The sequence below is a fragment of the Eleginops maclovinus genome, chromosome 2 (genome assembly GCF_036324505.1).
Source record: "Eleginops maclovinus isolate JMC-PN-2008 ecotype Puerto Natales chromosome 2, JC_Emac_rtc_rv5, whole genome shotgun sequence".
Taxonomy (NCBI): domain Eukaryota; kingdom Metazoa; phylum Chordata; class Actinopteri; order Perciformes; family Eleginopidae; genus Eleginops; species Eleginops maclovinus.
In genome coordinates, this window is record NC_086350.1 from 18,907,131 (window position 1) to 18,933,346 (window position 26,216).

General features: G+C 38.4%; 3 protein-coding genes and 1 long non-coding RNA gene across 6 annotated transcripts; 1 reads left to right on the forward strand and 3 right to left on the reverse strand.

Annotated features, from left to right (window-relative positions):
• Window positions 1-803: 803 nt before the first annotated feature.
• Window positions 804-6,469, reverse strand: cfap263 (cilia and flagella associated protein 263). Of its 3 annotated transcripts, none has more exons than XM_063898031.1 (9): window positions 6,290-6,469; window positions 4,326-4,461; window positions 3,919-4,080; window positions 3,688-3,837; window positions 3,008-3,118; window positions 2,763-2,858; window positions 2,100-2,207; window positions 1,530-1,685; window positions 804-1,325 (listed from the first exon to the last, which is right to left on the reverse strand). In XM_063898031.1, exons 2-9 carry the CDS (start codon window positions 4,425-4,427, stop codon window positions 1,185-1,187), a joined length of 1,026 nt encoding a protein of 341 aa, XP_063754101.1. In that variant the 5' UTR covers window positions 4,428-4,461; window positions 6,290-6,469; the 3' UTR covers window positions 804-1,184. The 3 variants fall into 3 exon arrangements, with proteins under 3 accessions (XP_063754101.1, XP_063754092.1, XP_063754083.1); XM_063898022.1 differs by lacking the exon at window positions 6,290-6,469 and adding an exon at window positions 4,938-5,062 and having other exon boundaries at window positions 2,100-2,204; XM_063898013.1 differs by lacking the exon at window positions 6,290-6,469 and adding an exon at window positions 4,938-5,062.
• On the forward strand, window positions 5,670-13,314 carry parp12a (poly (ADP-ribose) polymerase family, member 12a). The gene is given in 11 exon segments (XM_063898042.1): window positions 5,670-6,094; window positions 7,373-7,508; window positions 7,596-7,877; window positions 7,961-8,093; window positions 8,349-8,538; window positions 9,006-9,180; window positions 10,163-10,398; window positions 10,508-10,595; window positions 11,695-11,825; window positions 12,159-12,310; window positions 12,526-13,314. Coding segments are annotated over 11 exon segments (2,100 nt in total). The 5' UTR covers window positions 5,670-5,774; the 3' UTR covers window positions 12,783-13,314.
• tbxas1 (thromboxane A synthase 1 (platelet)) lies at window positions 13,308-20,528 on the reverse strand. The gene is made up of 14 exons (XM_063898002.1): window positions 20,352-20,528; window positions 19,692-19,842; window positions 19,307-19,400; window positions 18,550-18,602; window positions 18,307-18,403; window positions 18,089-18,205; window positions 16,559-16,647; window positions 16,326-16,474; window positions 15,950-16,080; window positions 15,508-15,852; window positions 15,273-15,361; window positions 14,936-15,073; window positions 14,686-14,848; window positions 13,308-14,324 (listed from the first exon to the last, which is right to left on the reverse strand). The coding sequence occupies exons 2-14, from the start codon at window positions 19,790-19,792 to the stop codon at window positions 14,211-14,213; spliced, it is 1,680 nt and encodes a 559-aa protein (XP_063754072.1). The 5' UTR covers window positions 19,793-19,842; window positions 20,352-20,528; the 3' UTR covers window positions 13,308-14,210.
• A 1,259-nt stretch (window positions 20,529-21,787) lies between these two features.
• On the reverse strand, window positions 21,788-22,455 carry LOC134877749 (uncharacterized). The gene is made up of 4 exons (XR_010167615.1): window positions 22,412-22,455; window positions 22,256-22,282; window positions 21,994-22,058; window positions 21,788-21,885 (listed from the first exon to the last, which is right to left on the reverse strand). It is a non-coding gene; the product is annotated as an uncharacterized LOC134877749 (long non-coding RNA).
• Between the last annotated feature and the right edge of the window lie 3,761 nt (window positions 22,456-26,216).

Consider the following 26,216-nt stretch of genomic DNA (forward strand, 5'->3'; position numbering starts at 1 on the left):
AAATATGTTTTGGGTCACAAAATCTTACAGTGGCAAGAAAAAGTAAGTGAACCCTTCGGAATAACTTGCATTTATGTTTACATTTGTTCTAAAATATGGTCTGATCTTCATCTGAGTTGAAATAATGAATAAACAATCTGTCATCAAAATACACACCAACTTTAGCTTGTGCTTATCCATATTTAAAACATAATTTAAACAGTCACAGTGTAGGCTGGAAAAAAGATGTAAACCCTTAGACTTTAACAAAAGCTTATTGAGTTAGGAGTTAGAACACCTCGTTTTATTCAGTGAAAGTGTGGATTCATCTTCTTAAAAAAATGTATTTGCTGTTCACACCACGCGTCTACTGTTGTGAACCATGCCTGGCAAAAAGGAGATATCAGAAAACCTACAATCAAGACTTGTTGATTTGCATAACGCTGGAGAGGGTAAAGAAAATCATCTCTAAGAGTTTAGATATCCATCAGTTACAGTAAGACACCATTTCTATAAATGGAGACAAGTTAGTACTGTGGCTACTCTGCCTAGCAACAGGCGCCCAGCAAAAATGACTCCCAAAGGCATAACACAAAATAGTCGATGAGATTAAGATGTACCTTAAAGAAAAGATAAAAGCTTAAATGTATACTGTATGCAAAACATTTAAGAGGAGTCTCCACGATTTACAGTTTAACATTTAGTAGTTAAAAACTAGGAGGAAGTGTGGAGTAAATTAGAAGTTATCTGCATCCAGAAATCTACAAAGCACAGACAAAAGCAAAGATTGTTGCAGTGGGAGCATTTATTCCCGACAGCGGGCAAAAAAGGTAAAATCGACAGAGCATAAATGCCATAATTAAATGGAATACATCATAGCAATGGCATAGTAACCAAAACAGTGTAAGGAATACTTAATTTATCAGAATAATTCAGTATAAAAAGATTGTATATTTAAGTAAACAGGGCATGATGGAGCGTGGATTTAGATGAATAGAAAATCTACGGTACAGTTCATTCTTCATGACAGTGCATAGTAAGCATCTTTCCTGAACAGAACATGATAGGAAATTAAACTTCAAGATTGATTTCTCCCTATATGTCATAAAAAGTATTAAATTAAAGTTTAAAATAGACATGATAAATCATTAGATGTTGAAATACTGTGACAGGGAATTTGTAGCAGTAGCAAGGTCTCTGATTCTCTATGTGCTGTGTTCTGCTATGTACGGGAGCTTCACTGGGATGTGTTGCTCTGCAGGTCTGGCTCCAGCCTCAGCTCTGTACACGGCAGGAAGAGAGGCTCTCTGTGGGCTGCGGACTTCAGAGCGGGTCTTCAAGGCCATCTGGTGAAAACAGAGAATAGAGAGCCCACTGTTTTAGTTCCTCTCGCAACAGTTTTTTATGCAGCTGGTATGAGTGGGCATGGTATGGTAAAAAAAAAGAAGACAAACAACAGTTCAAATCATATCATCAAGTGTCGGAGAATCTTGAAGAGAATTCCAAAGATAGCAGGTTGTATATGGGCAAATAAAAAAATAAATGCTTACCTCAGCGATCCCAATTCTTCTCTTCAGAGTGCGAATGCTCTGCTGCAGCTTCTTGTATTTGCCCTTGACCTGCATGTACTCGGGGATACCAGGAGCCTGATAATCTGTCATCTGGCGGCGCAGGTGCAGGTTGAGGGCCTCTGCCTTCAGACGCTCCTGAATTAGAAGGAATGAAGTACATAAACAGAATCAGGAGATAAATTAAGTTAATTTATTAACTTGAAGTGCAGCGCCACACCTAAACCCTATCTCTATCTGGTCAAATGTGTGTTCAAAATGTGTCGTCCCCACCATCTTGGGCCCATAATCAGCCCGAGCGAAATCATGCCAGAGAAAGAAAACAGCACGTCCTTTCAGACTAGACCAACAGACGTCATTTGCCACCATCATTTCATCACCCTCCCTATCTCTATTCATTGTTACTTCCTTGCTTAGACCTACAAACATCATACTGTTGGGGCGTGGTCCTTGCTAGTGAACTATGGTTTAAAGAAGGACAGAAGTATTAACTGATTCAAGCGTTTTGGGTCTGCCCTGCATTATTTAATGCACTCTGCTGTTCTGACAAACCTCCTCAGCATGCCCTATCTCCTCCTCGAGTTTTGCCAGCAACTGCTTCCTCTTGGTGATGTCATCGCTCAGCTCACTGGACTCTCGTGTCACACTCTGTAGCTTCTCCTGATGACACACATACACACACACCACAAACTAGAGGTGACACTTTTAATATTATTATTTCTGTATTTCAAACATAGCAAAGCAAGTATATTTTTAAAATGTTACATAACAAACACGTTGCTAATTGTTTACAAGACATTGATATTTCTTGTAGCTATAGTTAATATGATATAAGAAGAAATCCAAACCAGTTTTTTGTTTTGTTGGGAAATATCCCACACATTAAAGATATTTGTTGTTTCTATGACCGGATGATGATGCACTTGACCGCTAACTGAATACTGTATGTTAATATACTGTATATATATATTATATGTGTATATCATTCTCATTGTTCTGTTACATAATTGGGAGTTATGCTATTCGTCAGTTATTGTACCACTATTGTTTTCCTGAAGTTTTGACAGAATATGCTTTTCGTCAATAGAAAGGAAAACACAACCATGCAGATTTAGAAGCTGGAGCTAAGATTAAGCTATACTGCAACAGGGATTTCCTTTATGTACACTAGATAACACAGAGAAAACGATTGTCTCACACATTCTGATGAGTTACCTTGTGTGAACGCAGGTATCGTTGTACTTTCAAATTGCTGACTTGAAGTTCATCCAGGTTTTTGTCAATTCTCTGCTCGCTGTACTCTTGAAAAATCTTCAAACAACAACATACAGTACCACACATTGTTACAGTAACTGACACCAGAAAGGGACACCCAATAACTGAGAATGGGTCATCATTGATTAAACTTTTTCTAGCTTTGTTAGCCTCTCTGGTTATAACCTCACACCTTCATTGTCTACCTCGTACTCGGCTTTTCCCATCTCTTTCTTCTGTTGTAGCTGCTGCTGGAGCTTCTTCTCATGGACCTTCAGTGCATGGTTCTTCCGAGTCCATTTTTCCAACTGGGTGACCTGTTTGTGAACAGGGCAGATATTGTGGATGAAGGATAGAGGATGGTGAATATGGTTAGGGTTGTGAAAGTACTGAAAACATGAGTAAGAAAACATTCAAGGGGCCCTATCAATTTCAGGCATGTTAATTGTATTTTGTGCCTCTACTGTGACATGTTTCCATGCTTTAATGTCCAAAAATGTATTTCTCTCATACTGCCTGTGCTGCAGCACCTCTTTTTACCCTCTGTCTGAAACCAGAGCCCAGTCTGCTCTGATTGGTTAGCTGGCCGGCTCTGTTGTGATTGGTCAACCGCTAAGAGATGTTCCACCCCTTAGCCTATCACAAGCAATGTGTTTGACTGTTAGCCAATAGAAGTGCAGTGTCACTTAGTAATGTCTATGTTATGGAAGTAAACAAAAGACTACAATCGAGGCGTTTCATTACATATTTTGACGGGAAAAGAAAATCACAAAATAAAATCTAAATATCTTGAAATTGTATAAAATGTTTGAAAGGTAAATAATAACTTTTCACTTTGAACAACTGATACTTTTCAAAGGACAGTAGAAAGAACTTTATTTTTTACCTTTGACTTGTCTTCGATGTACCGGAGCAGCTTGTTGGGCTCCATCATTTCCAACCTTTTGTCTTTCATTGGTTGGACCATTCTGCATTCAAAATCATTTTTAGCCTTCTTGATGTCTGCAAGACGCAACTCTGCTTCTTCCAGTGAGGCCTGGAGATACAAGCAGAGTTACCAGGGAAAATGTTTCGTAAGTGTGCATTTTTCTTTTGTTGTGCAAGTGTGTATTGAAACCTTGTAGTTGTCCTGAATTCGATCATATTTCTGTTTGAGTTTCTCCTGGTCCTCTCGTGTCTCTGCTACTTCTCTCTGTGCCACATAAAGTTTCTGTTCCAAAGTCAGCTGCTGGAAGCGATCCGATATGTCGGACTCGGACCTCAGCCTACGTCCACGACCCTGACAAGGCGCACGCACATTTAAAAAATGAGAAGCAGAGTGCAGAGAGGTCATTTGTCCAGGGAAAATAATTAGAATCAGGTTTGTCTCTGAGATTGTGGCAGGTAACACTATTACTGTTAATATGGAGCAATATTTTATAACTAACCCAGTAAGTATTCTACGACTTTAAACCAGAATATTCCTCTCATCTAGATGTTTGTGTTTATAGTAAAGAAGTTTTGTTGTCACTGGTTAGAACTTACCCCACCCTCCGGCTGGGAGACTCCTGCTGCCCCTGAATCGTCTCTCCCTGCATGAGACACCAGGTCCTGAGGATCCAGTCGACTGATGAACCGTTCCAACATGTCGATCTCTGCCAGGAGGGCTTCATTTGAACATCTTTTGGTAAAAGTGAATATCAACAATTTTAAAGTCAGGTCATGATAATGATCTAATTTTAAGTTCTGTTTGCTTAAAGTAAATTGAAAATGTTAACGTAACCATCTGTAAAATATAAGATATTGACTCAAGAAATACAGAAGCTCAACTTTTTATGTTGAAGTAGTGAAGATAATAAAATGCTGAAGACCTCAGCAACATGTCATAATGTAACCTAGCCCAGTTTGTGCCTCTACTTCCTCTATTCTTAGCTAACAGTCAGGAGTTAACGACTATTTAGATGGCTACATTAAGCTAGTACTATTTCGCTGCTGAATTAACCATTTTATTCAATACTAAACTACATTGTTAGTTTAGCCTTGTTAGCAATGTTAGCCCGTTGTTAGCAGCAAAATAGGCAAACTCATAAGGACACTTTTAGGATAACAAAGTTCAAGGTTGACCACAAGGTGTTGTTGGATATTTGTTTTCATTACTTAAGTTCTCTGACTTGATTGTAGAGGAGATCCTTCTGTTCTGGTGTGACCTTGTTGCCTTTTTCTTCCTTCAAAGAAAGCTCACCCTCCATGGTTGCTATGGTACACTGAACCTAGCAGTGGTTGCTAGGGCTCGTGATGCCTTCATGTGCTCGTGTAACCCTCTGTAATCAGGTAATTGCGCAAAGAATAAAAAAGAAAGAAAGCGTTCAACTTTAACTATATGTCGATTACTTCAATACTGTACTTATTTACTTAAGTACAGTATTGAAGGATTTGTATTACACTTCAGTATTTCAATTTGTTTACTTCTATCCCCACTACAATTCAGAGGTAAATCGTCTAATTTTACTCCATTTACATGATACCTTTAGTTCCTTTGCCAATTTGGATTAATTATGTGAAATATTAACAACAATTAAATAAGACTTTGGTTACACATGGAGTCAATTTCACAAGACATTTGTAATTAAAATGAGCTGCACCTTTACTACACTTACACGCATCAATAATTATAATCAAAACATAATGTAGCTATTATTCTGAAATGGGCCTGTATGCATGATGAGTACTTTTACTTTAGGTATCTTTTATGCTTTTAGTTGAGTAACATTTTGATAGCAGGACTTTTACTTTTAACAGAGTATTCATATTCTGTGGTAGTTCTACTTTCATTTCTTCCACGTCTGCTACTTTACAGCAGTTTCAGTTTTGTTTCTCTGTAACTGGCCGTCGATTTAGCAGTGATCAGATTTAGCCGTAGTTTGTTGCGGTCAGGCCAGTTAGCTGCAACCACAACAGCAACTGTGTAGCTGACTTGCTGAAACTCATTTAAGGATGACTTCAGTCATATCGAAGTTTGTCACAAAGACCCTGTGCGAACACCAGGGCTGCTTAGACTTCAAGCAACTTGATGAGAAAATTGCACAGTCTTTCACTGTTGCGCATCAAGTCCTGCGGAGTGTCGTTTTTGACGATAGTAAAATAGCTATTCAAGAAGGAAAGCAGAAGATCGTCGGCAGACAAATAATCAGCCCGGACAGTCTGATAGTGGCTAAAACCAGCCTGCGTCTCTGTCAGAAGAAACCCGGAGAGTGTGCACAGTGCAACGGGTTACACCTGTGCCGGTATTATGTCTGTGGAGACTGTAATTTCGGGTAAGTTTCTGCTGTTGTGTATAGCCTTCATTTTGAGGCTTTGTTATGTTGTCTTGTCAAGCACTGAAATGCCTACTCAGAACTTCAATGACGTGTTATATTTGTTCAATGTTATTTTATTTTTTTAAAAACGGTTGTCAAGTTGTTCAAGTTTAAACGTTTTGTCAACAACCTTTTTAAAAAAAATTGTTTTACCATATTTGTTTAAAGGACCTGTAGCGAGAAAGGAGCAAGCGCGGTGGAAGCAAAGTGGGGTTGGGTACTTTAACATTTTAAAGGACTCCCACTAGGTGTTTTCAATTTTGTTTCTTGATTCCAGTTCCACATTTCCCTTTCTGCTGGTTTTGTTTCACTTCACGGCAGAACAACTCCCATCTTTAATATTTTACTTTTTCATTTAAGTTGGTGACCCAGTAACGCTCCGCCCAACCATAGCGTGTGCAGAGGTGTAATCAAGAGTACACCCACACATCTGTGTGGAACTGCAGGCTGTTAAAGGTGTATGCACACAGGTCATTACAATCTGACAGAATTAAACACTTTTTATGAAATAACTTGCTTTGACACAACCAGAAATAATTCAGAAAGTCATCAGGACTCTTTGACCTATGCTCTACAGCTTTCTGAACTTTCCCTATAGCTCAAAGAATTACAATAAAAAGTTGTCAATCCAAACAGAAACTGTTTTTTAATCGAAGAAAACACTACATAGCTTGACAGTGTGTTTTGGGCTGTGACAAAATCAAAACTAAATAACAAAGAAGCATACAAAATTGTGCTTTTCTTGTATTCTAGAGAATAAAAAAATGACAGTTAACTGTAAGTCCGTTTTTGGACCAGAAGATGGCAGTAGTTTGCATCATAACATGAACCAGAATAACCCACTCTGTTTACTGAGCAAAGTGTAAAACAATTATACAGCAGTGTAGTATTTGCCTTGTCCCTCTTTAGACTGAAAGGGGTTATAGCCAATATTTTACTTGTAAGAAAAGTTTGATTAATAACACTATCGCAGAAAGTCATTGTTGAGTTGATTTTGTCCCCTGTTAGAAAATGCATATGAGACATGTTTTGATTTCAACCACCCAACAATAACCCGACACTATTATGACAGAACAGGAAGACAAACCAAGTCTAAAGAAGACCTCAAATGTATCAATTTCTTCATATCTAGATGAATATTTCCAGAAACCAATTTGTGCCAATTTTTTCAAGTTGTTATTTCCATTAAAAAAGCCTTTCACTGAGCTCTATTTTATTCCTTCTCTTATATTTCAGAGCAAAGTGTAACAAACCCCATAGCCTGGCTTTTCCATACAATGCAGCGGTTTTGAAAATATATTGTCTTCAGGACTTGACGGAGAAACAGTTGTTCCAGCTGTTAATGCAGAATGATCCCTATCTGCTTCCTGAGGTAGGTTGTATTTATAACAACAGCTTTTCTGTCATTTAAAAAAAAATGCACTTCTGAATGTCTTAATGATATGGTCACCCCTTCTAGATCTGCACACATTACAACAAAGGCAATGGTTTGCATGGTGTCTGCAAATTCACCACTTCCTGCACCAAGCTCCACATCTGCCAGCATTTTCTGCAGGGTGACTGCAGGTTTGGTGCCTCGTGCAAAAGAACCCATAATTTGGATGCCAACGGTACAAAGAGTTTCCGAGGATTCAGTCAGGAAAATATTACAAACCTGCTTCAGATCTACAGAAATAAATTCATCATCACGGGTCCACAGGAGAGACAAGCTTCTGCTGTTCCCGGTAAAGACCTTTAATAAGTACACTTTCTCAAGTGAATGGTAGTCTGCATATTATATTTGATATCTGTATGTGTCACTTGCATCCCTGTCAGTGGAGAGAGCCCCTGACTCAGCAGCCTCCTAAAAACAACACTGGATCCCCAACTGCTTCTGCTTCTCCATCTAAAGCCATAAGTGATGCAGAAAGAGATGAAATCTGTCTCTTCTTCATTCGCAGACACTGCAGCTTCAACGGTAACAAAGAAACTTGTGTTTTGTTTTCATTAACTTCAAAATATTTGTAAATAGAAGATGGTAAGATTAAGTTTGCACAATTCGAAAGAAAAACGAATTGCAATTATTTGGAATAATAACAATAATAATAATAATAAGTAATAGTCTTAGTGATTTGGATATTTTACTAATCCATGTTGCCGTTTTGATAAATCGTTCACTATTTGTGCAGCCTTAGATGTCTAATGAGTGCATCTCTATCTTTGTTTTCCCCAGAAAGGTGTGCTCGTGTCCATTGGCCCCGGCCTTACAGATGGCAGGTGTTAGGAAGTGACGGTGTGAGCTGGAAGGACCTGCCTAACATGGAAGACATTGAGAAGGCCTACTGTGACCCGGGACAGGACACAAGCTGCATCGAGCCACCAATGTCCAACTTAAGCATTTTTAAATACCTGGCTCTAACAAGGTGCATGTTTGAACAACAAGACCACAATTGGAAGGCCCTCTTCTCTGGTTTATAAAAGAGATCTAGACATTGTTAACCATTTCAGTGAAGGACAAAGTACTCTGATCTTTTACTGAAACAAAAACCTCAAGGTAATAATACTCCGGTGCATTCCAAGTTTTATTTAAGCAAAAATATAGAGTTACTGCCATCAAAATGTACGAAAAGATAGTCACTCTGCTCATTGGCCCATTTCAAAATAATATATATTATATTATTGGATCATAATTACAGGTGCAATAATGTGTTCATCACTTAAATGTTGCAGCCGGTAAAGGAGGTGCTCTTCTTATAACGTAATGCTGGATAGGTTGTACATTTCACTGAGGGAAAAGTTAAGTTTTATAAATCAATTATTTGTTGGTTGTACTTTGTATTAATCATCACTGTCAGGTAAATGTGGATTTGCTCACATTGCTTGCTTTCAGCTCTGCATCCCCCACTGTGCAGTCAGTAGACTTCATGACCATGACATACGGAAAGTCTCCAGTCCGCCGCCTATCCACAGCCTCCTCCGTCTCAAAGCCCCCCCATTTCATTCTCACCACACAGTGGCTCTGGTACTGGAAGGATAAAAGCGGGAAATGGCAGGAGTATGGACAGGTCAGTCAAACGTTAACCAAGAATATCAGCTATATCTGCTATAGCGTAATTATATTCATTCATATTATTTATTAAAATGGCAGTTACGGTCTATAGTTTGATCATATTTATTTTGTCTATAATGTCTATATATTATACAAATGTATTGAAAAATAACGAATGAAAATCAGACATTGCTTTTGAATTGTGGTTCAACAGAATCATTTTAAAAAACAAAATATTGAAACTGGCCTGAAAAAAATATGATGTTACCCCTAGAAAAGACTGAAAATAATTTGACCACAGGGTCATGTTAAACTGATGTGTGTCCTGTAATTAGCATCACAGGTGTCTTCAGACTTGTAATCAGTCAGTCTGTCTATTTAAAGGATGAAAAGTAGTCACTGTGCTGTTTAGTATCATGGTGTGTACCACACTGAACATGGAGCACAGAAAGCCAAGGAGAGAGTTGTCTCAGGATATTAGAAAGAAAATTATAGACAAGCATGTTAAAGGTAAAGGCCATCTCCAAGCAGCTTGATGTTCCTGTGACTACAGTTGAACATATTATTCAGTGATTCTGTTGAACCACAATTCAAAAGCAATTTTTATTCATTATTACTTTTGTCAGTTTCAAGTTATTTCAGTGACCATTGTGGGTTTTTATTTCTTTAACGGGAGGGTACCAACAATTTTGTCCACGTCTGTATAGTATTCATATTGTATATACTTTTTTATACATATATTCATACTCTATATTTCACTACATGTAACTGCTGCTTCTGCTCTTCTGGTTAGATGCTCACTGTATTTCTTTGAACCAGTACCCTTTGCAATGGCAAGACATTTGAATTGAATTTAATAGTATATAAAAGAAGGTGCAGCTACAGTGTCCTCTTAGGCTTTATAGTACCCAACTGAGGTAATAAGAAGACTTTGATGTGTTCCTCTTCTCATATTTTACTTGTTATTTTTTCCACTTGGCACTTGTTTTTTTCTGTAGGGAGATGGTGACAAGCCAGCCTCTGTCACCTCTCAGACTCTGGAGAATGTGTACCTGGCAGACATAGATACAGAGATTGCTTTTGGTGCTGACAATCACCAGTACATCCTCTACTTCAAGAGTGCGCTGGGATCACAGGGGATGTATCAGCAGAATGTCAAATTTTCAACCAAGAGGGAGGTCAGACGGAGGCCTCTCTTTGTGTCTGGTCATGACGTGGAGGTGAAGCTAAAGAGGTATTTATTATTTTCAAATTATCCTTTCACATCTAACTTTGCTGCTTTGATGTGCTCCTTGTCTCAAGTGACTTCCATGGTCAGAAAATGGTTGTTTTTCTTCCTATAGTGGAACATCACCCAGCTCCAGCTCCTCCACAGTTGACAGTTTCCCACCCAACTGGGACAAGTCTGCCATACTGGATTTTGGACACAAGGTATTTTAACATTAGCATGTACTGTATAACAGAGGCGCAAAGGGCTGCTTTTTTCCCCGTTCCCAAAAATAGCAGTGTTTTTGTCTGTATTTAAAAAAATATTGTTTAATTAGGTTTTTTTTTGTTATTTATATTATTATGATCTATTGAAACAGGGTCACCCATTTGCCTTTGATCATTTTGTTTGAGTAGATCAGCTACTCAATAGGGAAAAGTGTACACAGGGTTGCATCATTTTATCTATATAGAAGTAAAGAAGAAGGAAGATGGGTAATTTCATTCCACATTCAGAAAAAATGTATTACATTTGGTGTGGACTTAGTTGATGCTGACAATGTAAAATGCCACTGAGTGATGTAGAGAGGAGGAAGGAGGCAGCTTGCTGCAGAGTTTACACGTTTTCAATTGTTTTTACTTCAGCTACTTTTCAGTAACTAAGTACATATACTCCAGTACTGTATTTAAGTACACATTTGAAGTACTTGGACTTTACTTGAGTATTTGCTTTTAGTGCCCCTTTATACTTCTACTCCAACTACAACAATTCAAAGGGAAATATTGTACTTGTTACTTCACTACATTCATATTAAAGCTTTAGTTACTACTTAAGTCATACACTCAGACAATTTTTATGTTTTGATTAAACTATTCAAAATTATATTTAATTAAACCAGCGACAATGAGTTGGTTGACAAAAAATAATTGGGCAGCAATTGACTTATTCTGTTATTGTTTATAGTAGTGTAAAAATATTTCACGGTTCCAACTTTCAAGATTTGCTGCTTTACATTTTAAATAAATATTCTGCAATAAGTACTTTTACTCCTAATTTTTAAAGTAAATGTTCCTGATCATACTTAATATGTACCATTAAGTACCATTCTCAATGCAGTACTTATACTGGTAATGGCGTAATATTGCATTTCAGTATTAGTACTTTTACTTAAGTAAAGGATCTACTTCTTCCACCTCTGTCCAGTTCTTAATCTACCCTCATCTCAGGCAGTAGTGCTAAACTGTGTTTATAATATTTTAGTTTTTTCTGTGTCTGAATATTTATTTATGATCCTTTTTTTTGCACTGTACTTTTATCTTTCAGCTCGTACTTCTGTCCAAATCTGGGAAGGAGTATGAGATGATTGAGTCGCTGTTGAAGCGCACGATGCCAGGGAGTAAAATCAACAAAATACAGAGGGTCCAGAACGCCTCTCTGTGGAAAGTCTTTCAGTGGTAAATTGGCATTAATCAGCTTAAAATCAATATTTGTATTATATGATATGAAATGAGTGATTCTTTTAAAGATTACTCAGTTTTAGAGTGACTTTGAGCTTATAGTTTTTCTGCGCTGCACATTTACTGTTTTAGTTTCCTCCCATTGCTCTCATAGCCTTGTTTTAAGTTGCAGCAGGAAACTGTTTTAATTGAAAAAACTTCTAAAACAGCAGACGGAGTTAGAGACTATAGGTGATGAATGTAGCGTAGCATTTAGCAACTCTTAGGAGTTGACTAAAATCAGAGGGTAAAGAGATAACTACATTTATGTTTTCCATATTGTGTTTACAGGCAGAAGGAGCAGATGAAGATGAGGAATGGAGGAAAAACTGTGAATGAGCAGTACTTGTTCCACGGCACAGAAGAATCCCTGATTGAAGCAATCTGTGAGCAAAACTTTGACTGGAGGATGTGCGGGGTCCATGGCACGGCCTACGGCAAAGGTACAGCAGCCAGTAATAGGATGAATATACAGTACAATAGGAGCCACAAAAGGAATGTCTTTTTCTCAAACTTTCTGTTTGTATTTTGGTTTTGAAGCATTGAACTTTATACCCATGTCCATCAGACTTTTAGACCTGAGCTCAATTGATGCTTAACATGATAGTAGACTGACAGCCTTTACGATCACACTTGTCACTATGCTCTCGTTTGTTAGGGAGCTACTTTGCCAGAGATGCTTCATACTCGGACAGATATGCCAGGCTGAAAAATAACCTGAACAAGACCATGTTTGTTGCTCTGGTGCTGGTTGGGGAGTACTCCAGGGGGAGGAGCAGCTACGTCCGGCCCCCACCGAAAGGAAATGGAAAAGACCTCTACGACAGTTGTGTTGACAGCGAGAGCAACCCCAGCATCTTTGTTGTCTTTGAGAAACAACAGATCTATCCCGAGTATGTTATCAACTACTCGTGAGTCACAATGCTGTAGATTTGGTCCTTGGGGTTAATCTTTATTATGGGATACTGTGTACTTCAATGGAAGCTGCGGGTGACTTTGTTAAAGGTTTGCAACACTGGTGGAAGAAGTATTAAATGAAATATAATATTAAATACAAATTCAGATTGACATTAAAGGTCATGATTACCATATAATCATTTTATTAACTAATATCGATAAAATAGTTTGGAGAGAAAGAGTTAAGTAAATACTATATTGGATTTTCCTGTGACAGTTAAAGTGTGTCCGAAAATCCTTTCAGAATGTGTAGAAAAAAGAAAAAAAAAGCTATTCCTTCACCCATGTCTATTCTTGTGTTTAGTGTCTATATTTTTTTTGAAAATGTCTGCTCGACGTCATTGCTGTGGGTCAATAGAGGAAGCTGAGGGTCTGGTGTTATATGAAATGAAATCACCTTGTAATGTAGAACACATATTTCAAATGACTATGAAGTAAACAATGTACAGTATGTATAACAGAACAAATGAATAAAGAGAGATGTCCTCTATGCATGTTAATATTTAATTACACACAAGTGGCATCAACCCATTTTAAATGTACATTATTCAGAAAGGCAACCCTGTGCCTTTCATCAGAGCGGCTAAATGTGAAGTTATTACATCAAATACATGTTTATAATCATCAACAAATCGCTCTTATTGTTTACATAGACAATTAAAAGGTATTCAGGGCAGCAATTTTCGAGTCAGTGAACTTCCAAATAATTCCAAATTAATTTGAAATAAGATTTACCAAATAACATGATCATCATTTCAGGAGCATCACTGCAACGACATGTAGCCGGACATAATATGCACTGGGAAACTAAACAGCAAGCTCAATCTTGTTTACTATTCTAAGTTATTTGATAAATGCTGACTCCGTAAGGATTATTTCCCAATCTTTAACAAACCACATACACTGTACACTAGCAGCTCTCAGAAGGGAGTAAAGATGCAGATGAAATGTGACAACATTGTCTAAGACTGGAATTAACAGCAGTAATTTGTAGAGACCTTTTAATGCATTTCAATATTTAAATGCACTTACAAATCAATAAAAAAATATTACTGCAAGAAAAGAAAATAGTTGGTCATTTTCCAAGATTATTCTGAAGTGCGTCTTTATTTGCTCATCTCTCTTTTTAGTCACGGCTCATCTTCAGAACCCTTTAAAGTTCACTCATCAAAAAGAAAGGCACTAAACATGCACAATCGTCAAGAAATACAGTGAACTGTAACTTAAAATGTAATGTTTCAATCAAATAAAGATAACTATTAAATATGTTTGTGTAAAAGGAACAGGGCCATGATGCATCGCCTCATCCTCACAACATGGACCACAGAGTCCTTTGCAGCGGTTCATCAGAGGTTTATAACATCCTTGATGATGATCTGCGAGTGTCTAACTATCGGCTGGAGAACTCACTTCATCTTCTCCAGTGTCTCTTGTTTCAATTTTCACAAATATGCCGTTTTTAGGTCCCAGAGTGCTTGCAGACTTCAACTCAAGAGGAACCTGAACAAAGAAATGAAAAAGCAATACATTTTTTCTAAATGTAAGATTCTGTTCACAACCACACATGGAAATAGCTCATCGATTGCTATCAGATTTTGACTATTACAACCTGAGTAATTATAGACCGTTAAGTTGGTGCCAATAACACCAACATAAATGCCTAAAAAAATGCATAAATGTCAATATTATTGATAATGAATTATAAATGTTGATAAAACATGACCGGCTGTGCTTTGGCCAGTGATAACGTCTTCTCAAAGTTCTGCTAAGTGTGTAAATGTGTTTTGTGTTTACCAATCATTTCTTAGACTTCGTGTAGAGTCGTTGTTATAAGATTGTTGTCATTAGTGTTGAAACCCACCTTGGTCTCAGAGCAGGCCACGATGCTGAACTTGCGGAATATACGCACTAAAGCCATCTTCATTTCCAGTTGGGCGAGCCTCATTCCCACACAGTTGCGGGGTCCGGCCCCGAACGGCAGGTACACGAAGGGATGACGACTGGCCTTGGCCTCTGGTGTGAATCTAGAGATAAAAGCAGGTATTTTACTCCCTAACCCTGACCCTACAACTTCATCAGATTTTTAGAAGATTGTATGGACAGCCTCCTACCGCTCAGGGATGAAGCTCTCCGGCTCTGGCCAGTGCTCGGGGTCGTGGTGGAGGAAGCCGGCTGGGATCTCCAGTGTTGCTCCTTTCGGGAGGAACTGGCCGTTCACCACACAGTCCTCATCGATGTCTCTCGCAAACCTGTAGAGAGCAAAATATCATAGGTGCGTGTATTAATCCCATAAACTATTATTTTCTTTGTTTCCTCCATTGAATTTGTGTTTGTTAGTGTAATCAAACCTAAAAAATATACTGTATTTTTGTATGCATGTAGAGAAATCGGTAATCAGTTCATTATGCAAAATTCCTCTCTTATCCTCATTAAATGTTCCTGATTTACCTGAATCCTGGAGGGTAGAGGCGCAGTGTTTCACTGATCACCATGTCTAAATACTTCAGCTCCTGGACATTTGTGTAATTAGGTGACTCCTACAACACAAGGAAAAGATAAAATCATGATCATTTCCGTATAAAAAAAAACGTGTGCACTGAATGTAAATTGTCTGACACTAAAATATTGTTGTCAGTAACTAAAGAAAATGAGATGATACCAAACCGTCACGCGTCACACCCACATGTCTGTTGTAGAACTCGTCCACCTCTTCCTGAACTTTGCGTTGACATTCGGGATTGATGGCCAGGAGGTAGCAGGTAAAGGCCAGAGTGTTGCTGCTGGTTTCGTAGCCTGCCAGAAGAAAAACGAAAGCCTGGCCCACAATCTCATCCTCAGTGATCATCTTTTTCTGTGGACGCATAGTGAGGGGGTCCTGTGGGGGAAGACGGTCGTCCTGATCAGAGGCCGACGGCTGGTTCCTCTGATCCAGCTCTGCAGCATGCTTTTCTGTGTCAAAGTGTTCCAAAGACACATGGTCCTTGCTGGTTCTTGCATCCAACATCAGCTGGAGGAAGTCTCTACGCCTCTACAAAAGAAACCAAATGTATTCATTTTTAAAACAATGTTTAAACCAGGAAATTGTAAGTTTTATATATTGCTTATTAAATGTCAATGAGACTCACCTGCTCAGGGGGCTGCTCCTCTCTCTGCTGGATGATCCTCTGGATGCTATTGATGAAGAAATGATTCATCTCGTCAAGTCTTTTGTTTGGGATGAATCTGGCCAGAGGACCCATGATGAATGGGAAAGCAACTGGACACACAAATCAAAGATTGTAATTCTAATTAATCTATTACAATATATTTAATGTATGCTTAATAATTCCAATAGAATTTGAAAGTTATTAATATGACTATATTACTGACTGAAAATATATTGAACCAATCCCGTTTCTCGTCTATTTTTTTCAATTTTTTGTTGCTTTGCCTTCATTGCATTCCTTCATAAATGCCTACAATAAATACTTCAAAATGTCAAAACAAAGAGATTAGACTGACTGAAGAACATCATGATGGGCCTGAAGAAAGAAAAGGAGAAGAACATCTGAGCATGCCGGACAAACGGGTCGTCTGGGTTGTTCTGAGAGTCCACCTGAGTTGCAAATGCCACACTGGCAATAACATCCATGGTGAAGCAGCCCAAACATCTGCAAACAAACACAAACTAAGATATCAGGTCGTGAAGATGATAACATAATGCCGATTGTCTGTGTTCATTCGAGTGTGATTACCTGTGGATGTCGAAGGCTTCTCCCGACTCAGCGGAGGTGTTCAGGTTCGTCATCAGAGCATCGGTGGCAGTGTTGATGAGCGGAACCATCTACAGGCAAAAATAAGAGGCACTGATACTCGTCAAAGCTGCTGAGAAGTTCGTAGAGAGTGAATACAACACGGATCAGATAGATTGATACTGCAGAAGTAATACTGTACCATCAAGCTGCTCATTTGGAATTGAATCTTTTCGAAAAATGTTGATCATAAAATCATCGTTTTCCTTACTTTCCCCTCTTGAGTATGTTTGTGCCAAAAGAAACCTTTAATTTGGACTAGGGGACATCAGAACCCAGTGCACAGTCAACCTCCACAACAAACACATCAAAACATTTTTTAAAGGGGCCCTGTTTTCGGAAGTAAACGAAGGACTACAATGGAGGTGTTTCAGGCAAGGGGATGGGCGAGAAATTCTCTCTGGTGGGAATTTGAGGCTTTGCAGACCATTTACATGCACAAAAACCTATATAACAAACTACAGGAAAGGGACAACCCCCAAAAAAGCATAACAGGCCCCTTTAAAATTAGCAATAGCTGGAAAAATATATTGCAGTCACGATGAGTATGGGTATGGTTCAAATGTAACAACATTTTTGCTATTGTATATCATTAAAATTGTTTGTTGATTAGTAATCCCCAATAATTTGGAAAAAGTTCCACAGACATATAAAGAACACACTGAGACTACTGTACGAAAAAGGCATATCATAATAACAATCAATGCCTAGACGTACAGTAACACTGTGGGGATGAATATTCAAAGTTAATCCCGGCTGAAAATAAGTTTAAAGGATAAATAGTGGGATTAAGAGGTTGGCATGAAGATAAAAAATAGATCATTAAATTCAATATTTTGATTTACCAATAAAGAAAGGAGAGAACTTTATCGGATATCATTTGAAGTCACAATTGTGTTTTGACAGAAAAGAGAATTTAGATGTACCATGAACTCAACCCGCCTTGGTTCTAAAATTTCTCTTTTTCAACAAAGAAGTATTTCATGTCCTTTTCACTCCTTTCTCCTGGACTGAACTCTATCGCCAGAATGAACAGATCTGATATTTACTGCGGTTCAAAGCAGAAGGGCAGCGCCGCCGTAAATTCACAAGACATGCTTATCAGCGGTATCATCACTCTCCACCCTCAGATCCAAAAAACACTTCTCATTGTTATACCAAATCGAGCCTTACAAGAAACTGATATTTCATTATAATTATGTTACCAATACACTGTCCAAGTAAAAATGTGACCTTAAAAAGATACATGGGGCAAATAATTTATATATTTTACAAAACAGTAACAGCTGTCTGTCCTTCAAATCCATGTTTTGCACTCCATCTTTAACTGTTTAGACAAAAAGGTTTAACTTATATGTCTGTGAGCTGTTTCTTGCAGACATTAATGACCTGCTCTTCTATCTTGTACACTTTAATACCCTAGAAAGTCTTTAAAAAGTCTCTCCATCTAAAGGACGCTCAGTCTTATCTCACCTCTTTCATCTTGGCAGCGCTGAACGACGGGGTCAGGATGCTCCGCACTCTCTTCCAGCGTTCATTCCTCAGCATGAGCAGGCAGTCTGTCATGGGCTTAGATGCAAAGCGAACAGTCTACACAGAGAGAAAGGAGAGTTCACAATTATTTGTACATATGTCACCAAATATAAGAGAGCACAAAGTGAACATGGTGATGATTTGTTTCATGTCCTCACCATTCTGTTTGGGAAGCTGCTGAAATCCCTGACCATCACCTGTCTGAGCATGTCAGGGTCCGCTATCACCACCACTGCTCTCCGGCCCAAATAATACCTAAAATATACAGTTCATCTTATTGTTGCCACCATGGATATTAACAACACAAATGTAGGTTTCGTTTTAAAATGCAAAATCATTTAAAAACAACAAATGTTCAGAGCTCATCAGATGCTGATCTAGAAAGTATTTATAATATTTACCCACAAACTCTGCCATGCGTCTTAATCAGATCATTGATAGGGTTGAAAAAACCCTTAAAAAAAAAGAAAGAACAACATCAGAACAGATGAAAAAAAAAAATCACCCATCAACTCTTTTTTTTAGTAAAATGATAAAACTGTAACTATGTTAGAGACCGATTAATGTTTTGGTTGTTGTCTTAAAAGTAATTTATGAAACATTATGACAGTTAATAGGCATTGTAACTCTATGGGAGATGCATTTATACATATTTTCTAGCCACCTTGTTTATCAAAAACCTAAAACAGGTCAAAAGTATCAAAAAAACGGACAAGGATGATGATGAGGAAGGTCCCACTTTCATATCCTTTTTTACTCAACTCAGGTCTAACATTAAGCACTTTTAAATGAGGTCATGAGAAATATTACACTAAACAATCTGCCTTTAAAAGTCATTCAAGAGGGATTTTGCTATTTAACGTACATTCAAAACTAAGGTGTAAAGCTAAAATTATTTAAGGATGTGCGATCCATTACAATCAGTGCTCCTTTTTTCAGACTGGTGAACCCTGCCAGGCCAATAGAGGTCCCTGGCAAGTCAAGCTGTTCTGGTAGAAGAGGAAATAATCATAGCTCAGTGGTGGATGTATAAAGAGAACAGTAATAGTGCAGCTGTAATATGTTGGAAGGAAGATTTTGCTCATTTCAGTTTGTAAAATGTATAATAGTCCAAACAGAATCTCACAGTGTAGTTGAAGACAAAAGAGGTCACCTTACCTGACGAAACATGAATATGTTGCCCAGGAAAGGCATCGGCTTTGGGTGTTTGATGCCACATCGAGAAAGGACTGAATACGGGTAAATTGAATACCTAGAAAACAGTTCATAGAGTTGTGTCTATGAATAAAAATAGCACTACTAAGAGTCAAAACGACTGAACAAAATGGAGAACGATCAAATCCCCCCCTTAGTTCACTGGCTGGTCAAGAATATGTTGATGTGATCCTTCAATAACTTCCACTAAAAAATGCTAACAGAAAACCCAGCATGCAAAGCTGATGAATGAGGAGTTTACCTAATCTGCATTTTCAGAAAGAATGTGCTTTTTATTATTAGTGTATTACACAAAGTTGACTGCATTCCAATTCAAGTATTCACTCACCAGTAAAGCAGACCCAGGAAGATGATGCAGAGGCTAAATGTCACCGTCAATCCACTGGCCTTGATGTGGAAAACATTTAGGAAGTCAATTATAGCCTCCATAATGTAAAAACTCCTCTCAGTTCTCCACTGCCAGCATTAGGTCAAGGCTCCTGGAAGGAAAGGTACAGAGAGAAATAATCAGGTCGATGCCTGAGGATAAATTATAATAAATACTGAACACATATACAAATGTCACAATATAAATCTGCCCTTTCTTCTTCAAGAGATAAAAGCATCAGTAACATTACATATTTATGTGGACTATGCTCTGAGGCTTGTTTGTTTTGTTTCAATAGTTGTCTGGTTTGCCATAAACACGTGTTAATCGTTTGTTCAAGCAGCTTTCTCTGAAGTTGTGTGTTCACCTTTCACCTCAATGTTTAACAATGAGGACAAGTTCCTCTTATTCTGCGTTTTAACTGTTTCTGCATTTGGATCCTCTCAATATGTCACAATTCAATGGCAAAAACGGTTAACACGTTAGGGTAAACAGTAAACCATTTAGCTGACATGTATTTGAGGTGAAATAGACTGTTTAAATATCCAAACGTCTCTCTGTAGGTCATATATGATGCTAGGCTACAGGCTGCAACAAAATATGGCAGATTGTATAACTCACTCTTTAATGTCTCTGCAGCACGTCGTCTAACTTTCTTCATGTAACGTTGTCATGTCATCCCATATCTTTAAAAGAAACTAGCAAACAACAATCACTGCATGACCATACTGCTCACTGTCAATGTTTTCATAACGTCCTCTTCGTGCTGTTATTAGGTCGCAGCACAGTGGAAAGCTTAGGCTCATACTGCCACCTACTGGATGGACAGCGGTGTTTAAGTCATATAGCATCATGTTCCTCTAGCGCCACCCTCTGGCCAAACAACGTCTTTGTTTTTCAGCTGTTTTGTGATACTCAACATTAGCACTGTATTTCCTACATTTTTCAAATTTCTGTAATAATCGTAACATCTTCACACCCCTGGTTTCAAACTGTATTGTGTGAGCAGACGACATCATTTTGTTTCTTTCAACCAAAAGGTTCTGATGTATTATTTAATGCATTTGTTATATTACACATATTCAGAGGTGGGAAGTAACGTACAGTACATTTACTCAAGTACTATTTCGAGGTACTTATTTACGTGAGTATTTCAATGTTATGCTACTTTGTACTTCTACTCCCCTACAGTTCAGAGGTAAATGGTTTACTTTTACTCCGTTGCATTTATTTAATACCTTTAGTTACTTTACAGATTTGGATTGTGAAATATATTCAACTTAACTCAGACTCTAGTTCCACCTGGAGTAAATTCAGTAGCTACCCTGCAGCATACAAAGTCATTAAAACTAGCTGCACCTTCACCAGCTTTCATAACACTTTAATGATCAATAATTGTAAAACATACCATATATATTATTCTGAAATGGACCAATCAAACAATGACTACTTTTGCTTTGGTGCTTTAAGTATATTTTGATGCCAATACTTTTTTTACTTTTACTTGAGTAACATTTTGAATGCAGGACTTTCACGTGTGACTGAGTATTCCTACACTCTGGTACTTTTGCTTTTAATCAAATACAAGATCTGAGTACTTCTCCCACCTCTGCACATATCTGTGACCTGCTTTGAGTCAGGTCAAATAACCTTAACTGTGATATAATCATAAGAGACCACAGCCTGTGAGGAGCTGTTCCCTTATTATACTGGAACTTATGTGTAAATTACATTTCTAGATTTTTTGTTACCCTTGATGGATTCTTATATTTAGATTTGTATAGTTCACTCGTGGTTTTACTTCTCTGATCTTTGACTGTTTCTCAGAACTCAAGGACACATGTCAAAGCTTGAAAATGGTTAATGACTAATTGATCCAAAAAAAGTATATCTGTTCTGGGTTTCAGAAAGAATCCAAAATACTCAGTTCTTATCAGACTTAGCAGCATTTAGCCACTACATATTTTATGACACCTGAAGTTGAAACATCACAACAGAAAGATTGACTTCTGGGTGTTTTATTGAATTCAACAACAAAACAGTGAAACTGAGAGATCAGGGGGACAGGGAGCACTCAGTGAACCGCTCTGAGGAAGTCTATTGGTTTGTTTCCACTCTCGGGAGACCCAGGACTTCCAGAGACACAAGAGGAGTTCTGAAAGAAGGAACACAAATATGTTTTCTCTTTGCATTATGTAACAGTTCAGCTTATGGCAACTCTTTAAGTGTCTATTGCTTTTTTTTGTAATCTTAAGGTACTTACATAGACTGAAACAGCTCTCTTGCAGAGGTAAGCCTGGATTTGCAGCAGGAACAATGAGTCTCTGTCTGAGAAATGAATGCAATGTGTTCAATGGAATGAGACACAATTTCAATTATTACAAAAAGCAAAGTAAGACTTGTAGGAAATGTCTGTGATTGTTGATCTCTAGCTAGTCCTGCAGGTCGGATGGGAGCATTTCTCCTGGGTCATCAAGGTAACCCTGCATGTACTGCACTTTATTTCAGTCTGAGCTCACACTCACCTTTTACTGCTCGGTGAACAGCAGGAGCTCAGGAGGTGAAGTGCAGGAGAGAAATATACATAATAGTCGGTCAAATAAAAAGTGATACATGTATGAACGAGGGTAGCGTACAGGATGCAGATCGTTTACATCTAAACATTGCATTTGCTTTCTTACTATTAAATCCAACAGTTCTCATCCACAGTGAATCCCAGCAGCTTAGGTGAAGGATGAAAGAGAAGAGCATTTATAAAATGGTGCGTAAGACAGACAATCACATGGAGAGCCAGGTTAACACAAAAGCATTATTTTCTCTAGCCCGTACTTACCTTGACGTCCACAGTGAATGGCACTTATTGCATACAGTATATAAGATGAGATGTACCTTTATTAATCCCCGTGGGGAAATTCAAGCGTTTATGCAGCAACAGAGAAGAGAGAAAACAGTACAGATTCACACAGGGATATGAAATAAATACATATAAAGACAAACCTATATTAGTGGTAATATAAAGACAAACAGGGGTAGCATATGCAGTGCACTTTACGTCAGACATGTGTACTCACGCTTGCGGCTCAGGCGGTGGAGTAGGATAAGAGTAAGGAATGGTTAGTAAAACATGATTTCATTTATTTAAAAAGTATGAATAAGCATACAGATATTATGTATCCATTGTAGACAATGCCGAGTCACGTTGTCAGAAGTTCTTACTTACCTCTTTTTTTCGACATTGAACGGCAGCGCTATCTGTGAATTACTGAACGAGTGATATTATATAAACAAATACATTTAGTATACAGTTTGGAGGAAGGTTGCATGATGTTCCTTTCTGTGATTTTACTAATAGACTATTTCAGGATACCTCTCTCCAAGACAGAAGCTCATACTTATCTTTTTTGTCCTCGGTGAACAGCAGCTCAATTGGTGGAGTATGATAAGAGTGAAGTAGGGGCAAAGATGGTTAGCAACACAATCATCTCTGAACTATTGAATATTTAAAATATATTGATGAAGTTACTGTCCCTTTTTTGGCCATATTAAAAAGGGAAAGGAAGGAGTTGTTTGAAGGGGGCTGTTGACTTATTACTTAGTCAGTAGACGGAGGTTGGCATGTCCCAATCTTTTTTGAAGGAGGCAGGAGTTTGAGCACGGAAGTAAAGCAATGTGCTGTTGGTATCGGGGCAGCTGCAACACTTAATACTTTCCTCGCTGTTGTGCTGTAACTCCTGTCTGCTTCTTCAAACAGGGGGTGTGCAGGCCACAATCTCCTGTAGGTAAGACCCTGACTGTGGGTCAATACTGTACAACTCCACTTCAAACTATCCAATCCATCCTTAATTTTCTGATCATTTTGACCTGTGAGAGAAAATATTCAGGAGGCATCCTTATGAGATGCCTAACATACAGCAATTTAAATCGGACTTCTTTCGAAGTTCTGTTTTGGTTAAATAAAGTTTCCATCCAGTTGGATGAGATGTAATTGAAGTTCCAGTGACATTGCCTGTAAGATTGCGTGTAAAGGTGTTATAGAGTAAAGTGCATGTCTTCTCTTTGATTTTGTTGCTTTTCCTCTCTTTAGTTGTCACTGCAGTGTTTTTTAGTATTCTTTCGATTAACCTTGAACAAGAACAGCACTGAAGACTGCAGACTTCAGATGTCTTCCAGGTGCTTCCACAGTACCGTCAACTTCACTGTGAGGCATGACAATGAGGCTGGTCAAGCAAATCCATTCATCAGTGAAGTGCTCAAGGTGAAACGACAATCCACCGCCAAAGAAAATTTGAAGATCTTACACCAAAAATCCCACAGTCAAGACTTCTGTCGTTGGCAACCTGCAGAGGCAAAGGCTACCTGCTTACTTCCAGCCAGACACAAGGCAGTCTGCGAGCATTTCTCCTGGTTGTAAGTTCAAGTACCATGCATTCTCAATTTTGCAGGACCAGGGGTGAAGTGCAGGAGAGAAATATACATAATAGTCGGTCAAATAAAAAGTGATACATGTATGAACGAGGGTAGCGTACAGGATGCAGATCGTTTACATCTAAACATTGCATTTGCTTTCTTACTATTAAATCCAACAGTTCTCATCCACAGTGAATCCCAGCAGCTTAGGTGAAGGATGAAAGAGAAGAGCATTTATAAAATGGTGCGTAAGACAGACAATCACATGGAGAGCCAGGTTAACACAAAAGCATTATTTTCTCTAGCCCGTACTTACCTTGACGTCCACAGTGAATGGCACTTATTGCATACAGTATATAAGATGAGATGTACCTTTATTAATCCCCGTGGGGAAATTCAAGCGTTTATGCAGCAACAGAGAAGAGAGAAAACAGTACAGATTCACACAGGGATATGAAATAAATACATATAAAGACAAACCTATATTAGTGGTAATATAAAGACAAACAGGGGTAGCATATGCAGTGCACTTTACGTCAGACATGTGTACTCACGCTTGCGGCTCAGGCGGTGGAGTAGGATAAGAGTAAGGAATGGTTAGTAAAACATGATTTCATTTATTTAAAAAGTATGAATAAGCATACAGATATTATGTATCCATTGTAGACAATGCCGAGTCACGTTGTCAGAAGTTCTTACTTACCTCTTTTTTTCGACATTGAACGGCAGCGCTATCTGTGAATTACTGAACGAGTGATATTATATAAACAAATACATTTAGTATACAGTTTGGAGGAAGGTTGCATGATGTTCCTTTCTGTGATTTTACTAATAGACTATTTCAGGATACCTCTCTCCAAGACAGAAGCTCATACTTATCTTTTTTGTCCTCGGTGAACAGCAGCTCAATTGGTGGAGTATGATAAGAGTGAAGTAGGGGCAAAGATGGTTAGCAACACAATCATCTCTGAACTATTGAATATTTAAAATATATTTGATGAAGTTACTGTCCCTTTTTTGGCCATATTAAAAAGGGAAAGGAAGGATTGTTTGAAGTGGGGCTGTTGGACTTATTTACTTTCAGTAGACGGAGGTTGGCATGTCCCAATCTTTTTTGAAGGAGGCAGGAGTTTGAGCACGGAAGTAAAGCAATGTGCTGTTGGGTATCGGGGCAGCTGCAACACTTAATACTTTCCTCTGCTGTTGTGCTGTAACTCCTGTCTGCTTCTTCAAACAGGGGGTGTGCAGGCCACAATCTCCTGTAGGTAAGACCCTGACTGTGGGTCAATACTGTACAACTCCACTTCAAACTATCCAATCCATCCCTTAATTTTCTGATCATTTTGACCTGTGGAGAGAAAATATTCAGGAGGCATCCTTATGAGATGCCTAACATACAGCAAATTTAAATCGGACTTCTTTCGAAGTTTGTTTTGGTTAAATAAAGTTTCCTCATGTTGGATGGTATGTAATTTGAAGGTGTCCAGTGCATTGCCTGTAAATTGGCGTGTAAAGGTGTTATGAGAGTAAAGTGCCATGTCTTCTCTTTGATTTTGTTGCTTTTCCTGCTTCTTCTTGTTTCACTGCAGTGGTTTTTAGTGATGTCTTTCGATTAACCTTGAAAGCAAGAAACAGCCGACTGAAGACTGCAGACTTCAGAGTGTCTTCCAGGTGCTTCCACAGTACCGTCAACTTCACTGTGAGGGCATGACATGAGGGTGAGTCAAGCAAATCCATCATCAAGGTGAAGGCTCCAAGGTGAAACGACAATCCACCGTCCAAAGAAAATTTGAAGATCTTACACCAAAAATCCCCAGTCCAAGACACTTCCTGGGTCGTTGGCAACCCCGCAAGAGGCAAAGGCTACCTGAGGCTTTACTTGCCCAGCCAGACACAAGGCCAGCTGCGACATGTAGCTCCTGTGTTCTGTGAAGTTAATATGCCATGTCTTCTCTTTAATTTTGTTGCTTTTTCCTGCTTCTTCTTGTTTCAGTGCTGTGGTTTAAGTGATGTCTTTCGATTGACCTTGAGAGCAAGAGATTATGGCAAGCCCTTTTAACATTTAATAGCTAGACTGGA

Coding starts and splice junctions, on each gene's coding strand:
- cfap263 (XM_063898013.1), bottom strand. CDS start 5,029: ATGGAGGGTGAGCTTTCTTTGAAGGAAGAAAAAGGCAACAAGGTCACA. Junction 3,838..3,918: donor GAATTCAGGACAACTACAAG/GTTTCAATACAC, acceptor TTGTATCTCCAG/GCCTCACTGGAAGAAGCAGA. Junction 1,326..1,529: donor GAAGAATTGGGATCGCTGAG/GTAAGCATTTAT, acceptor TGTTTTCACCAG/ATGGCCTTGAAGACCCGCTC.
- tbxas1 (XM_063898002.1), bottom strand. CDS start 19,792: ATGGAGGCTATAATTGACTTCCTAAATGTTTTCCACATCAAGGCCAGT. Junction 16,475..16,558: donor GAAGCCTTCGACATCCACAG/GTAATCACACTC, acceptor GTTTGTTTGCAG/ATGTTTGGGCTGCTTCACCA. Junction 14,849..14,935: donor GAGAGCTTCATCCCTGAGCG/GTAGGAGGCTGT, acceptor TTTTATCTCTAG/ATTCACACCAGAGGCCAAGG.